General features: G+C 37.7%; 1 protein-coding gene across 6 annotated transcripts in view; it reads left to right on the top strand.

The window, feature by feature from the left end:
• Positions 1-16,624, top strand: part of PIK3CA (phosphatidylinositol-4,5-bisphosphate 3-kinase catalytic subunit alpha) — a 40,752-nt gene extending 24,128 nt beyond the window's left edge. For 5 of the 6 annotated variants that reach the window (XM_082320317.1, XM_082320321.1, XM_082320320.1 and 2 more), the window contains 15 exons: positions 1,451-1,556; positions 2,338-2,490; positions 2,593-2,727; positions 6,525-6,649; positions 7,044-7,125; positions 7,597-7,761; positions 8,325-8,428; positions 9,631-9,802; positions 10,150-10,256; positions 10,708-10,829; positions 11,374-11,452; positions 13,881-14,051; positions 14,586-14,703; positions 14,879-15,030; positions 16,254-16,624. In XM_082320317.1, coding sequence (XP_082176443.1) covers positions 1,451-1,556; positions 2,338-2,490; positions 2,593-2,727; positions 6,525-6,649; positions 7,044-7,125; positions 7,597-7,761; positions 8,325-8,428; positions 9,631-9,802; positions 10,150-10,256; positions 10,708-10,829; positions 11,374-11,452; positions 13,881-14,051; positions 14,586-14,703; positions 14,879-15,030; positions 16,254-16,524 — 2,062 coding nt within the window. In that variant the 3' untranslated portion in view covers positions 16,525-16,624. The remainder of the gene's footprint in view (positions 1-1,450; positions 1,557-2,337; positions 2,491-2,592; positions 2,728-6,524; positions 6,650-7,043; positions 7,126-7,596; positions 7,762-8,324; positions 8,429-9,630; positions 9,803-10,149; positions 10,257-10,707; positions 10,830-11,373; positions 11,453-13,880; positions 14,052-14,585; positions 14,704-14,878; positions 15,031-16,253) is intronic. The other variant, XM_082320322.1, reaches the window with a different exon arrangement.
• Positions 16,625-16,750: the final 126 nt, after the last annotated feature.

Here is a 16,750-nt window from a genome sequence, read left to right as displayed (position 1 = left end):
AGCAGAACCACTGAGTGTGGAGAGATGGGTATCATTTGCTAACATGGAAGTCACTGCCAGCTCTGGGCTGATTATTTTCGAGAGATTTGACCTACCATGAATATTATCTGGAAAAATAAATCACATGAACTTAGAAGTGCCATTAGTGTGCAAAAAGAAGCTTTATATGAGCATATATAAACATATTGAGAAAAAGTATCTAAAAGATGTTGAATTTCTGCCCGTATGTGACTAATGAGGAGGTGTGAAACTTCAGCATCTGCTAGGGTAAGATGCAGAGTATGTGTTCAGAAGTAATTCTTGACTTGCGTTTTCTGTCTGACTTCATGTCTTTGAAAGTTTCAAAATGTAATATTTTTGTCTGTACACTTTCTCTTAATAATGATTAGGTGTTATAATTAGAAGGCCTAATAATATATGCAGTTATTGAAAAATAGCTTCTCCCCCTGAGTTTCCCCAAAGATACTTGAACTGATAGTTTAACTGTTTTAGAGAGAAAATCTTCTTGGAAAGGTGGTGAAGGTGTGGCTTAAAAACATGGATGTAATCACACAGATCTGTCTTATATGAAATGAACACATAAGAAAAGTGAATTAAAGTTTATCTGCCAATTTCTTCATTCTTAGGAAAGGGCTTGGACAGCTATTTCTTTGTAAAACTCTGTCCTCAGTAGTCACAGACACACTGAAAAATTAATGCTGTCCTTGGAAGCTGCTGCCTCTTCCAAGTGAGAAAATGTGGCATGGCAATCCGCTTAGGAAAACATACTGTATTCAGAAGTTGCTCTTCAAAAGCACAGCTCTGCCAATTGGGAGAGAAAGTCTACTTAGAGACGTTCATGAAAACAAAATGTGTATTCCTGTAGAACCAGTCTGTGCTCTTATTACTATAGTAAATAGAATAATATCCGAGTTAAGAATATTGCTTTGGATTTCTGTGTTATATTTCTGTGTTATATTTCTATCTTGCAGTTATCTTTTTATTTTCTAGCCGTTCAGATTTAGTTGAGTTCTGAAAGCAACGCCAGATTTTTTCCCACTTGCTTTTTTTTCCCTGAAGTGAAAAATAGTTCACAAGCTAAACCTTACATTAGTGTAGCACATATGCAAACCCGTTATCTTTAGGTTATACCTACGCTGATAGTTGCAGTCAGTAGGTTTGCAAGAGTGAAAGTAAATGAACCTATTACTAAATTTGCAGGAATTGAACCTAGTGTGACTTTTTAAACAGTGTTGGTGCTAGAAGGCTAATCGGGGAAATTTCCATTCCCAAAAGTAGATATGGTCAAACGTGTGTAGGAGGACCCTTCAGTCAGAAAGTGTGCTCTTCATGCACATACACAGTTTAGGTAGGAATATAACAAATGCTTTTTAGCGTAACTGTCGATGGAATGCAGTTGCCTCCATGCTCTCCTTTAACCTAGTCTTATTCTGCTTTTTAAATCTTACAGATGGAATGAATGGCTATTGTATGACATGTACATTCCTGATCTTCCACGTGCTGCTCGGCTCTGCCTGTCGATCTGTTCTGTTAAAGGCCGGAAGGGTGCTAAAGAGGTAAAACACCTCATGGCTTTACTACACTAATGAACGAAAGCTACTTAAGTCAAATTTGGGAAGGTATTTGGTAAATGCTGTCCTGGCAATGAGTCTTAGTCCAATGTTTGATTTGAATCTGATTTAAAATAGGGGTTTTTCTTTTCTTGTATCCAATTCAGACTACCGCTTTTTTGCGGTCAGAAATTAAACATCATGGAAAAAAGCTTATTCGTTCAATGCTGTAAATAGTGTCTGTACACAAAGATCTTTGCCAGACACAAAGATCAGTGTTAGTCTTCCGAGGTGCCAGGTGCCTTTTAAACTCAAGTTTCTAAACCCATAGAGCCCCATCCAGCCTGTCCTTGAATGTTTCCAAGGGTGGGACGTCTACCACCTCTCTGGGCAACCTGTTCCAATGTCTCACCACCTTCATAGTAAACAAAAAAAAATAATTCTTATGTCCAATGTAAACCTGTTCTCTTTCAGTTTAAAACTGCTGCCCTTTGTCCTGTTACTACAGGCCTTGATAAAAACTCTCTATCTGTCAAAAAAGACTTTCCCTCATCTTGAGTTGTTTTGATGTGGGGAAGATGTTAGCATGTGTCTGCAAGTGTTTTGATATCGTTCTGGAAAACAACTGCCATGACGGTCATTCATAGAAAAATATGGTACAGCTTCCACAACCTGCTTTCGGCTGGGAATGTAACAGCTTGCTCTGGGGTGAAAATGTGATTTATCCTGACTCACTCTGCAGTAATTAATAGATGACACTGAAAAATCATCTTTTAATCTCTTTAAGGAGCACTGTCCATTGGCTTGGGGAAATATAAACATGTTTGATTACACAGACACTCTTGTTTCTGGGAAAATGGCTTTGAATCTTTGGGCAGTGCCTCATGGGCTGGAGGATTTGTTGAATCCTATTGGTGTTACTGGATCAAATCCAAATAAGGTAAGCACTTGCATGCCACTTTCCTCTTTAGGAGTACATTTTCAAAATATGCTGTATTAGTATCATTCAACAGAAAAAGTAATTTAAATTCCCTTTATATAGGAAACTCCATGTTTAGAGCTGGAATTTGATTGGTTTAGCAACCCTGTGAAGTTTCCAGATATGACAGTGATCGAAGAACATGCCAATTGGACTATATCACGTGAACTGGGGTTTAACTACAGCTATGCGGGGCTGGTAAGGCAAACTCCCCTTCCAAGATTAGCTACTAAAATATTAAAAGTATTATTTATTTTAATCAGTATATTAGTGATAAAGAAAACTTTTTTCATGTATCCTAATGTATTGTAAAAGCAAGAAATCCATTTTTTGTTTTGTGTCTAGCAAAGTGAGTAATATATTCTCATTTCTTTATATTACCAGTAGACTGACCTAATGCTTCACTGACCAACCGAAACACTTTTAAAGACAAACCGTTTTACTGTGCAAACTGTTAGGGCCTTTTTGATGTCTTTATATCGCTGATTCAGATGTCTAAACTACTTAGTTTAACTTTTCAAAAGCTATAATTCTCCTTCAATGATACTGTTGTTTTTGTTGCAATTTCGTGTCTACAGGTAGGCTTTCTTTTGTAACCTAAAGGTGCTTATAATTCTTTACTGGCAGTTTAATGGGCTAGTTATGACCGTAAGTACAGGGAATCCGAAGGGAATTGATGGGCATACATGTGAGTGTAGTCCTTTATCGCCTCTCTTCCATGAAGAAAATCTGTGCATTGACAATTGGCTTTTTGGTGAGATTTGGAGCTTTCTTAAAAGCACGTTTTATGTGATTAAAAGGAGAAAAAAAAGAGAAGCAATAAAGCTAAAAATGCTCTGTATTTAAAGACAAGGCTGTGAAATTAGTTGGTATGTTTTACATTTTCTTCTGGAGGCTCGTTCAAAGACTTGAGTGTTTCCCCAAGAGAGCTTTGTGGTCTGTGTGAAGAAGTCGTCTCTGGGTGGAAAGTTTCGCTGTGCCAAAAAGTGCGTAGGTGTTAGCAAGCTTCCAGTTTGGGAATTCTGGTGATATTTATAACAGTCCCATCTCGACATCTCTTGAACAAAGGGTTGTAGGCATTTGATTTCTCTTGATGCTCTACAGGAAGTCCATCACAGAGTGGTGTATCTGCTGATGGTATGTGTTGTGACTGAGCACTGCTGCAGGGCTCTTAAGTGTTCAAGGACAGCTGGCTTCTTGGTAAATAACATTCCTTTGCTGTAACACAGCCTATATACCTGGGCGTATATATGCTCAAGTCATTGTTTTGTTCCATCTGTAGGCAAAAATAGAAAATGGTGAGGAGAGCAAGCTCTCACTTCAGTGACAAAATAATAATCAAATTACACTTTACAATTAAAAAACCCCAACGTTCCGAGGTAGAATAAAGTCTCAAATTATTGCCTTTTCTTTTTCGTGATAATCCTTAAAATACTGTAGAAGAAGGTCATAGTGGTTAAATACGGAGAAAGCATATTTGCATCAGTGACTAAGTTGACAGGGAAACAAACTGTGTATTGCTGCTTTGGTCTCTCTTTCTCGTTACTTATGTTGCTTTTCTTTCAACCCTCCTTGTTGTCTGCCAAAATCCTCTTATTACTTATCCTTTCTTAAATCATTTAATTAAATGCTTGGTAAATTTGAACATCACTAGTTACCTTTTAGTATTGTATATGTCCCCATTATCGTTTAATGTGTGGTATCTTCAGGACTGAAGCCAAACTTTCTATATTCAAGTACTGTGCATATTTATAGCTGTTTGTAATATTAACTATATTCAGGGAGTTAAAAGGCAATGTGTTGTTACTCATTCAAAAATCAGATACTAGATTACTGTGTAGCATTGGCCATATCTGAAAGAGGTAAAAAATGCTTGTCTGAAATGGTCAAAAGCAGTAAAGGAGTCAGAGGTGTGATTTCTATATAAATGTTCTTGTTACAATACGAAGAGCAAAACTTTTTTTGTTTAACCTTCTAATGCATTACACTGCATTTAAAATTAATACATACTGATAAGATTATAGGTCCATTAATATCTCGAATATGAAAGAATTTTCAAATATTAAATCTAATTTACTGTCCCACAATTCATAGAATTTCAAGTTTTTGGTGTTGACCGCAACAGGATAAATGCATTTTCCTTCTGGGCTTGACCTAAACTATGATCTTTCTGACCCACTATGCAGGTACATTTTATACTTTTTTGACTTTCACTTACTATTTAGGATGACTCTTTCAGAATCAAGATGAATATGTACAATTAATCACTTGTTCAATATCAACTATTTGATCTTATGTCAGGAGTCGGGTGATTATATAAAGTCATTTATCCGTTAACTCCCTTACAGAATGACTCTGGCTTGGCTACTTGCACTGTATCCGTTACCGTAATATTTAAGAAAGTGTTCTAGAAATTTTCCTGTGCCACATAGAGAGTAGTCCTGAATAATCCTCCCCCGTTTCTAAGTCCAGTCCATGTGCTTCAGAAAGGTAATAAAAAAATGCTGTTGGTGCACTAAAATCTCGCTATTGCACTACTAACAGGGCAAGGTACTAAAAATCCTGTGAGTTGATTGATGCACACCTTAATAATGGTAGGTGTAAGCTTGAAGGCCAGAATATTCTTGTCCCGTATAATAGTAGTGAACCCATCATGAGACCACATAATTTATGTAATTAAAGATGAATGTAAAGTAGAGAACTTTCAGTCTGAAGTATGATACCATGTGGTATAACCCGACAACTGTTTCTATATTTGTGCATATTCTTAGAAATAACACCGCTTCCCCTTTTGACGGCTGCCTTGATCTCCTACCTGGAGATTTCAGATTGTTCTTTTCTTCAGCTTTTCTTTATTTTTTTTTTTTTAAAGCTAGATGCATTGGAAACACTTTCTGTAAAAGAGACATAGGTATTTCTGTCTGAAAATTTCCATCAACAAAACTGGCAGACAAAGCTCAGTGTGTTCTTGCTTATTATCTTGTTTAATGTGCTCAGTAGAAATTGCTTAGGGAGAGAGCAGAACAAGAGGTCAAATACTGTGGTTCTACAGCTTAAACAACTTGAACTTGGAAGAGAGTTGATCTTATTCTTTTGGAGTAGTAGGTATACAAGTGTGAAAATGTGATTTCACTATAAAACCACTGTTGAAATCTGTAGAATTTTGGCGATAGCTTCATCTTAAGTGTCAAACTTGTTCTTTACAGTTGTATTTTATACTACAGGCTGTAATATAAGGTGCTTAGGATTTCTCTTTTTTACAGCGCAATTGATTCTGTAGTTGAAACCTTAGTAACTGCATCATTTCATATGTTGCTTTGCGAAAAACACATTAAATGAACTAAGAAATGGCAAGTATAGGGGAAATTGAACGTGGCACGTGAGCTGTGAAAAATCAAGTAGTAGTGCTTTCAATACCTCTGCCACTGGTCTAAGCTGGTTCTAATAAATGAAGTCTTAGATCAAATTAATTTCAGCGCGTACCAGTTCGGTTTTCTGTGCTCTTCGGGGAATATCTTACACTAATTCTTGTTAATGTTTTCCAGTCTTCCTGTTACTCAGGCTTTCCTACAGTGTTCTACCTCTTATTTACCTAGCTTCATCCCCCATATTATGCTTTTTCAGTTCTGATTCTTTTTCACTCCTTTCAGCAGCTCTAAGCAATCTCAAAACTGGAGACAGAAATGACCAGTTTCATTTTGTGCTGCATTATGTTGGTCATCAGATGTCAACTGCTGCTATTCCTCCACACAGCTGATTTATTTGAAATGTACCTCTTCTTGTCCCAGTAGTGGCTAAAAGCAGTTGTAGAAGGCCTAGTCTTTCATCTCTCTATTTTTAAATTGTAAGTCCTCAGTTATAACAAAAGGAAACAACAAGATAGTATTGCATGACATAGGCTATAAATCTTGCTATGCTGTTAAAATACTTCATATATGTTGTATGACAACAAAAGGGAACATGTGGAGGGTTAATGCACCACTTTCTCTTTGCAGAGTAACAGAATAGCTAGAGATAACGAATTAAGAGAAAGTGACAAGGAGCAGCTGCGAGCCATATGTACGAGAGATCCTTTGTCTGAAATCACTGAGCAAGAGAAGGACTTCCTCTGGAGCCACAGGTAGTTAACAACAAAAACCACACCAAAGAAGAACGCTTGTTGTCACAGTCTAACTTCACCCCGTTCGCTCCAAATTTGTCATGATTGTCTTGGGTTTTGCTGCCTTTCCTTTATTCTGTATTGTTGGGGTTAGTGCTTTAGAAAAGGCTTTTAAAGCATTCTGCATTGTGTGTCTTGCTTCACAAGCCCATGGAGAAAAGCAAGGTGTTGAATCAGTTTACATTTTCCCCATTACTGCGGTCTTACCTGCGCGCATGGATCCTGACACCACCTTACGGTATCGATCGGCTTCTGCTGATGAAGGAAGGAAAAGGTGCAAGAGTGAGGGGACATAGTAGGTGGTTATTGAAGCAAAAATGACGTTTTGTACATACAACTCTCTTCTCTTTCACAGACACTACTGCGTGAATACTCCAGAAATTCTGCCCAAATTACTTCTGTCTGTTAAATGGAATTCTAGAGATGAAGTGGCCCAGGTAACATATAGCACTGAAGAAGTTTTAAGTTTTGAAGAAGCTTTAAAATATGCTACTTTAAAGGAAACTTCTGCAAGTTAAAAACATGCTTTCAGCATGATACATTGAATGAAAACTTAGATGATTCAAGTTGCCGCTATAATTGACTGATTGGTCTGGTCCATAGTTCTTGTTCTTTAGCTCAGTCTGAGTCTTAGAATTTTCTCTTCGTGGCATTACTTGAATCCTTGTTATGGCACTGATTTGTCAGTTAAGTTAAATGAGAAGTTTTGTTTGCGTTCTTTTTATAGCGGATACAATAACAAAGTTAGCTGGCAGCTAATACCAGATTGTTTATTGAGAGAGGACTGGCAAGTAAACAGCTCCTACTCAGAAGCAATTTGTGTCTGACAATGCCTTCTAATGGCTGTGTATTACAACTTATTCCTCATCAATGCAAACGTGTGATGTGCTTGGACTTCTTGTCCACAGATGTACTGTTTGGTAAAAGATTGGCCTCCAATCAAGCCAGAGCAAGCGATGGAGCTTTTGGACTGTAATTACCCAGATCCAATGGTGCGAGCTTTTGCAGTTCGGTGTCTAGAGAAGTACTTGACAGATGACAAACTGTCTCAGTACTTAATCCAGCTAGTACAGGTATGTAACGTATTTTGGTGTACTTGATGTCTTCTGTACATTCGATAATCACAGAGGCTTAAAATACAGCAAAAGTTAAGATGATGTGAAAAAAGGGTCATCAAAAGTATCTGTTTGCATTGAGGATTATTTAGTAGGAGGAGATGAAATGTAGTTCGTTTTCTGTAGTGCTGTGGTTTTGCTTGTTGATATTAAATGCCAGAATTTTGCAGAGATGCGGAACTGTTCTACCAACTGGAACAGGCAGCTATTTCAGCTGTCCTAACATATGGTAAAGTATGAGCAGAAGCATCTTCTCACAATTTTGAGCAAGTTGAGGCTAAAATATTTGGTAACTGTAAAGGAAGCATCAGATGGTAAGCTCTTGAAATAGAGGCAGCCTCTGCACTGTTAGCAGATATTGTTCAGATCCTAACGCATGCAAGTATTAATACCAAGCTCAGTCATTCTACAAAATTTAATGTAAAACATAGATTGCTTTTTATTTAACTGCCTTTAATCTGTATATTGTTCATAGAAATAATAACTGCAGCTGATACTTTTTTCTCTTTATCCTCAACTAGGTTCTGAAATATGAACAGTATTTAGATAATCAGCTTGTGAGATTTTTACTCAAGAAAGCACTGACCAATCAAAGAATAGGACACTTCTTCTTTTGGCATTTAAAGTAAGCTTAATATCATGTTAAGGGGTTGTGGGATTCCTATTAACTGTAAACAATTAGTTGCTCTAAAGGCTTGCCATACTAAATGTCCTTTTATAGGAAAATATTGCCACTTACAATAAACTTTTATTTTCTCTTGGTTAAGAGTTTGAGTGCATAGTTTGGTAATAGAAGTCATCCCTTGCCATTTCAAAAGCTAGTTGATAATAGATACTTAGTCTTGTACTTCTTTTTATCTAATGACGACTATTCTAAAAGCAGGGCAGTCTGTCTAAGATTTCTGGAAGCCTTCCATATTGTTAGCTGTTTACAATTTTGACAGATTTCTGCTGTTTGAACTTTATTTTGTATGCCAGATCCCCCACCAGTCTTTTCCAGAAAGTTTTAGAAACAGTTGAGGCCTAAAGAAAGCCACCCAATTTGACCAGATAAGGCTTTGAAAAATAATAGTTCATACATACTTATTAAAGATTTTATAGAGCTCGATAGCCAAAATATCTCCGTGTTCTTCCTTACTAAGTATAACATGGGCTTTTGTAATTCCTGGCGTTGAGAAGGCTGAGCATAAATCAGCCTACAGCATACTGGATTGTAGCTAGGTCTCACCTAAAAATGCTGTTCTGAGATAGTGTGATCAGACACAGAAATAGAAGCAAGGAATCTTTGTTGTGCTTCCAGCTTTCTACTTCCCTTGGTAATCATCAAGGATAACGGAATAAGTTGCCTGACTAACTTGTTTGAGGGGATGTATTTTAGGACCGTGCGAAGACGGAGAGTAGGTAAGAACGAGGAGACTAGAGGGGCCACAGCCTGGCATTGGCTAAATGAGGCGAGGAGAAAATGAAGCAGGTTAGCTTTGCTCTCAGCAAAGAAATCCGGAATCTGAATTGAAAGCTTGAGGTTTACTGTGGAGTTTCTGGAAAGTATGGGTTTTGAATAAAGGCAAGGGGCAGAGAAGGACAGGGTGGAGCAAGAAGGAATGGGGAAAAAGCCTGTAAACTCTGTGCTGAATTAGTTGTAAAGGGTACTGAAGTCTGATCAGTCCTGTCAAAATGAGATGAGTTATGGGAGGTCTATGCAAGTTATTTACCTGAAAAGAAGGATCTATTAGCAGCCCTCAGGAAGATGTTACAGGTGTAGCTTCATTTTCAGCATCTCTAAGTGGTCTTGTCTTTAAGCTATGACTGTTCTTCCTCTCTGTGTAGGTCTGAAATGCACAATAAAACTGTAAGTCAGAGGTTTGGTTTACTTCTGGAGTCCTATTGTCGAGCGTGTGGAATGTACCTAAAGCATCTGAGCAGGCAGGTGGAGGCTATGGAGAAGTTGATTAACCTCACAGATATTCTCAAGCAGGAAAAAAAAGATGAGACCCAGAAGGTATTATAAGCTGTCCACATACCAAAACTGTTGCTGTTGAGTCACAGGAATTACTTAGAACTGTGTTTTATTTAACTAACTAGAAAAGTATTAATGCTAACTTCAGTAAACAGTATGTTGTCCTAAAAGCTGTAGTATTTTCTGTGTGCATTGCCATTGTCTACCTCTTAAGGCAACAGAACTAATGTTAAGGGTTTCAGTTTGTGTAATATGTGGCTAAGTGGAGTTGCTTATGTTGGAACTGTGCAAAACCATGCTTTAAAACCAAAGCTAAAATCTGATACTTTCACTTACTTTCATTTACATGTAACTAGTGTTCTCAAAACCTGAATGTGATTATTTATCAGGTACAGATGAAGTTTCTTGTGGAACAAATGAGGCGGCCAGATTTTATGGATGCTTTACAAGGTTTTATCTCTCCTCTTAATCCTGCGCATCAACTGGGAAACCTTCGGTATAGTCTTCAGTTTGGAAATTTGACTAGATATTTAGTAAATGTCTAGTATTTAAGTAAATGCTTGTAATGTTAACAATGGTAAGGTTAAATGTTAACATACTAAATGTTAGTATCTTCAGAGTTAACTGAATAAAACTTTGTAGCGGAGTAATTCATAGAGAGTGAAGTAGTCTCTAATAGTTTAACAAATTAGGCAACAACATGCCAGTTAGCTGTTCCTTTAAGGTGACAGGAACACAACATGCCAGTTGGCTGTTCCTTTAAGGGGACAGGAACAATTTCAGTGTGAAGCTGAAAGTAAAAGTGGTTGATTGTCCGTTACCTGTGCATCTTTAATCTGATACTAGTTCGAAGAGTTGGAAGAAAACAGGGAAGACTTAGTAGTATTACAGAAACATGGTATGAGAATCAAATTGTGCCTATTTCATAGAAATCTTTTTTTTTATAGGCTTGAGGAGTGCAGGATAATGTCATCTGCAAAAAGGCCCCTGTGGTTGAACTGGGAAAACCCAGATATAATGTCTGAATTGTTATTTCAGAACAATGAGATAATCTTTAAAAATGGAGATGGTAAGGAAAAATAAGTGTAATCCAAAAGCTACGTATCTGTTTATTTTCCTAACCTACTGTTAAGTATTTTTTCTAAGCATATAAAATACATATAGTGGGGAAAAAAGCTTTAAAAAAGTCGTCTGAGCAAAGCAATTTTCTTTTCCAGAAAAATTAAGCATGCACAAGTAAGTCTTTGTCTCAGTCATGTATAAATTTTGTATGTTCTGAGATGCTCGGTCTGTTGAGGTGAACATGATGCTATTTAATACTTCGGGCTTTTTCACTTGAAAATGTCTTCAAGATATTACAGATATGTAATCTGTAATTCCATTGTCATGTTTTTAGTGTGTATTTTAAACAGCTTTGAAATCGCCACCACAAATTCATATTCATTCTCAGCTATTTAAAACCTGCTTTCCTCTATTGAGAGAACAAAACCTACACTAAACTGTGCAAGCCTCATTTCCTTTAGGCGTACTTTGGGGAGGAAAAGTAAAATAAGATGTAACAAAGTGTTCTGGTGTTATGAAATTTGCAATCTCTATGTATTTGACTTTTCCAGACTTGCGTCAGGACATGCTGACACTTCAGATAATTAGAATTATGGAAAACATCTGGCAAAATCAGGGTCTTGATCTTCGGTAAGCATTAGAGGTCATTCTCGAGCAATACTGTTCTTAATCGTTTTTGCATTGGTTTGTTACCAGAAATTGCTTCTGTTCTCCCAAGGGTAATAAATGAAATGCTATAAATAGGCATGTTTGTACATGTTAAAAATTGCTCTAATAACCTCCAGTTAGCTAAACTACTGGATTCTGTAAAGATAAGATTGTATTTGAAAAATAAGTAAGTCTAAATCAAGTGGGTATGAGGGATCTGCATACCAGGGATGGCTACTAGAGCTAACACACGTGAGCCACGCTATGGTCTACTGATGGTATCTGTAGGATTTGCTTTGAACAAGTTGCCAAACTTGCAGCCCTGTTGAGCGATGACTCTTTGTAGTTGGTATCTTCGTTTCAGTACACCCAGTAGGTATTACCCAGTCTGATACGCATGCTGCTTCTCCACCTCTAAATAGTCTGTGGGTGCAGTAGCTTCTGCAGAATGCCATTCGGTATAAACTGTTCTGCTTCTGGAAAACTGACGCTAGGCAGGTTGTGCTTCCAAATGTGCATTTGCTATGTGGTAGATTTTTTAGGTGCTGGCGTGACAGAGCTGCCTTTGCACTATCAAACCAACTATGTTCTTTGCACCCTCAGTTCTCCTGTCCTCATCATCTAAACGAAGGGACGTGTTGGTCTACATCATCCCTCATGTGGCTGGGCAACTATTTTGTTTCTAGTATTGTAATGTGTGACAGAAGTATGGCTTTGTCCAAGAACGGTTTGTAGAGTTACAGTTCACAGCTCTCATGTCTTGAAGAGTAGCCAGCTGTGGAAATCTGCAAAAGTAGATCCTCTCCCACCTCTTGCCATCACTCTTCTTAAAGAGGCAGCATGGAGCTTTAGAAGAGAAGTTGGATAGGTATGGTGTTGAGTGACAACCTGATTTAAAAAAAAAAAAATCAAAACAAAAAAACTCCCAGCTCTCCGTCTGCTATACTGAAAGACTGCAATGAGCATGCAAGATGAGGCAGCTGGTGGGCTCTGAATCTTGAGCAAGCTTCAGGTTACACTAGTGGGCAAAAAGAAAATCTTCTGAGGATCTAGAAATTGCAACTCATCCCACTAAGGCCACTAAACTGTGTGTGTCTATGGTCTGGAAAGTCTAACAGTCCAAAGTTTATGGCACATCCTTAAGAAAATAGATGGGTCTCACTGTTTTTCTTTGACCTCCATATCAGACTTTTATCTGAAAATGCAAGTGTAGATAGATAGATATAAATATACTTTTAGTACCTGCAAATAAAGTGCTGTTAATCCAGAGAGAAGCTCGCCTCCACAGCAACACCAGCAGTCAGCTTTGCCGCTCGCTACTCATTGCACTGGTGTTCTGTGGGTTCTTAGGTCTAATACAAAGCCATGAGAGATTGGGTTTTTTCTGTTTTTTTTATCATGGCATCCCAAAAAAATACTTTTGATACTCCAGTGTTCCTTGAAGGCTGTTTTACTCTATAGGTATGCCACCTTCGCTCTGAAAAGGAAACTTCAGGACAGAAATGGGCTGCTTTTAGGTATATGACCCTCTCTCCCAGATCTTTTAATGGAGGGTGTGAAACATGGTAATGGCCATGTTTCTTTCAGTCTTTGAATAAAAGACCAGTTTTGACTTGGTTTTCTCAGGTGAAATGTTTTGAACATAACAGAAGAAATACAGACTTTGGGGGAGGGCAAGGAAAGAGACCTGTGAAAGAAAAGGGAGGCAGAGGTATTAATTTGTTCTACTTGTAAAGAGAAAAATGGGCTACTGAGATTATCCTTTCAGTTTCACTTACGGATTACATTAACATGCTTTATGTTCTTTAAAGAGTCCATGAATAAACATCTGTTTATCCAGATGTTAATGGACTAACTGCAAATTGTAGTGTTGCTGACTATAGATTCCAGTTACAATTTTGTAATATTTTCAGGTACTATTCAGAAACTCATTTTGAAGGTCCCATGCTGGTTTTACATACAAAGTATTACCTACTACTTGTTTACAGTAACCCATGAAATCCTAACATTCGTTTTCTGAATGCTTAGATTCTGTCTCTAGTAATTCACTTCGAATATAGTTGAATAGGTCTCATTAAATCATGCTGAATGCCTTTTTAAGAGTTTTTTCCAGTGTATTCCCCAAGGCCTCCAAGAACATGTTAGTAAAATCTTGCCTTAACCTTTTGTCCTGATATAAAACTGAAGAATGACATTGGTGGATACAGTGGCTGGCATGTTACTGTACTAATATCTGGTACATTTTTTCCACAAGACCAATGATAATACACCTATAAAACATTAAAACAGATTTTCATACCCGAAAGTAAGTAACAGGTGACCGTTACCTGGTAAGGGTCATCAAACATGCCTGTTGCTTGCTGTCTTAAAACTTAACTCGTAAAAAAAAAAAAAACCTTCTGTCTTTCAGGATGTTGCCTTACGGTTGTTTGTCTATTGGCGACTGCGTGGGACTCATCGAGGTAGTGAGGAGCTCTCATACGATCATGCAGATTCAGTGTAAAGGAGGCTTGAAAGGAGCACTGCAGTTCAACAGCCATACGCTGCATCAGTGGCTCAAGGACAAGAACAAAGGAGAAATGTGAGATTTCCTGTTGCTTGTTTTTCTCCTTGACGTTTTCTTTTCGATGGAAATTTCAAGAGAACTGAAGCCCATCAAGTGGGAAACTATGTCCATCTGCTTTTCGTGTTGTTTTTCCCTGCCCTCCTTTGCCTAGTATTCCTGCTTGTAGCTCTCTTAATGAGTTTGGGTGGTTGTGTGTCTTCTCAGAAGTAAAGCATAAGTTGGAGGCAGAACTATGAAGATATGGCTTAAGTCTGTATTTTAACAGTAGCTCATCAAAATGAAAGCTACTGGCCTTCAAAAGAGGGACAGTCACTTTAACAGCTAGTTTACTGTTCCATGATCTAACTGTAAGTACTTCTGTTTTCAGAGTATGCTGAATTTCTTCCTTACTTGATAAAGTTCAGGAGATAAACTCTGCTTCAGTGAGAGAAGATAGCAGAAGTTGGCCCTTCCTTAATGGGGAGGGGCAGGGGGAAAAAAGAAAAAATTGATGCTTCTGTGTTATTAGAATATCTGTAGGAAAATGTCTTGTTTGTTTGTTTTCAATAGGTACGATGCAGCTATTGACTTGTTTACACGTTCCTGTGCTGGCTACTGCGTTGCTACCTTTATACTGGGCATTGGTGATCGCCACAATAGTAACATCATGGTAAAAGATGATGGACAAGTAAGATGTTTTTCTAAAAATATAGCCTAATGTCATCTCTCACTTTGATATGAGTTTGTTGTAAAAAAAAAAAAAAAAAAAAATCCATCTGAACTATAAGTAAATGATCAATTTTTCTATGACATCATTTAAACAAGGAATTACTAATCTTAAAATACCTTTCTGTCTTTCCAAGCTGTTTCACATTGACTTTGGGCACTTCCTCGATCACAAGAAGAAAAAATTTGGTTATAAAAGAGAGCGTGTGCCATTTGTCTTAACACAAGACTTTTTAATAGTGATTAGTAAAGGAGCCCAAGAATGTACCAAAACAAGGGAGTTTGAAAGGTGAGCCTGTTTTTAAGCATTTAACTTCCGGAGTATTTTGTACCTAAAATGCACTTTACTACTGGTGACCTTTAATAATTAGCCCTTTTAACTGAAAAGTAGTCTTTTAATTGGCTTGCAGTAGGTGTGTTCTAATTCTTTAGTTGAAGGTCAGCCACCCCCTTGTAAATCAGCAGGCGATCTTAGCACTTACATGGCCTTTGGTTCATGAAACCTCACTTTAGCTTTGCAGGGTCAGCCCACATGTGAATAAAGATAAATTTTTAAATATCTGATTTTTTTTTTTTTTTAATTTAACACTTAAAATCCTCTTGGGATTGCATAACTGCAATAACTGAGAATCCTTAAGAGTCAGGTATAATGTGCATCAGAGCCTTGCTGGTCACTCAGCAATACTTCTCTTTCCTATAGCTGCTGCAATACCAGCTCTTCAGCTGGCCTGTGACACTCTGCAGAACCTGCTAAGAAAGGAGAACTTTAAAATAATGATAAAAACTAAAGAAATAAATTCTGTTGCTGTAGTCATTCCTAATATCTGTCTTTCCAGAGAATCCAGTCTTTGAGATGTTTCAATTTTAATCTTCATTTCGTTATGTTGGGGGCAGGAAAGATGAATTTTAAGTTATAGTGTCTGTCTGAATGCTACAGTGAAGCTTTTTTGCAATTTTTTTTCTTCACCTGACTTAAATTAGTGATTTCAGCATAAATGGGCATTTCTCACCCAATGTTGTGATACAGCAAATGCCCCTGTCTTCAGTGCATTCTGCAGAGTCTCTAAGGAGCAACAGCTACTGCCCTCATAAAACTACAGGAGAGAAGTGCATCTCTGATGATAACCAGGATAGTGCTGTTGACAGCAGTATATCAGGAAATGTGCTTTGAAATCTGAAATGTCAGTAGCAATGACTAAAATGGCTCTGTGAACTCCCATACGCTCCTGTGGAACACGTGCATGAATGGCAAATGAGGTTTAAGGCTAGAAAGCCTGTCTTCAGTTTGGCTGTTGTGTTAGTCTGACCACTACTAATTCTTACAGAAGTGAAGACAAGCTAAGTAGGAAGATGAGGGTGTTTTCTCAGCAGCATTGTGGTGTTCTTATTAGACTAAGACTGTCTACTTTTTTAGTGTTTAGTTACCTGAAAGCTGTTTTGGAGATGAAGAGGTAATATGCATCTAATAGGGGAGAAAAAAAAAAGCTCAGTGTATTTCCCTGTCTCTTCCAGGTTTCAGGAGATGTGTTATAAGGCTTATCTAGCAATTCGGCAGCATGCCAACCTCTTCATAAATCTTTTTTCCATGATGCTTGGCTCAGGAATGCCAGAACTGCAGTCCTTTGACGATATTGCATACATTCGAAAGACCCTTGCATTGGACAAAACCGAGCAGGAAGCTCTTGAGTACTTCATGAAGCAAATGAATGATGCTCACCATGGTGGCTGGACAACAAAAATGGACTGGATCTTCCACACAATAAAGCAACATGCTTTGAACTGAACTGAAAGCAAAGAAAACAAGAACTGATAGCCCGCTTTGTGGGTACTGCACTGTTAATACCTGTTAGCAGCAAAGACTTGTTGCATAGGAATTGCACAAACCACGAACAACATTAGAATTTATGGCAAGAAAAGAGTTGAACTGTTCAGACAACTGTCAAAAAATAATGTAAAACAGGGTTTCAGATAGCACTAAAATTGTACACTTCAAAAATTAAGCTTTAGTA

The sequence above is a fragment of the Platalea leucorodia genome (genome assembly GCF_965183815.1).
Source record: "Platalea leucorodia genome assembly, chromosome: 8".
NCBI classification, from domain to species: Eukaryota; Metazoa; Chordata; class Aves; order Pelecaniformes; family Threskiornithidae; genus Platalea; species Platalea leucorodia.
The sequence above is the reverse complement of the archived record's forward strand: the minus strand, read 5'-3'. Positions and strand labels throughout refer to the sequence as shown.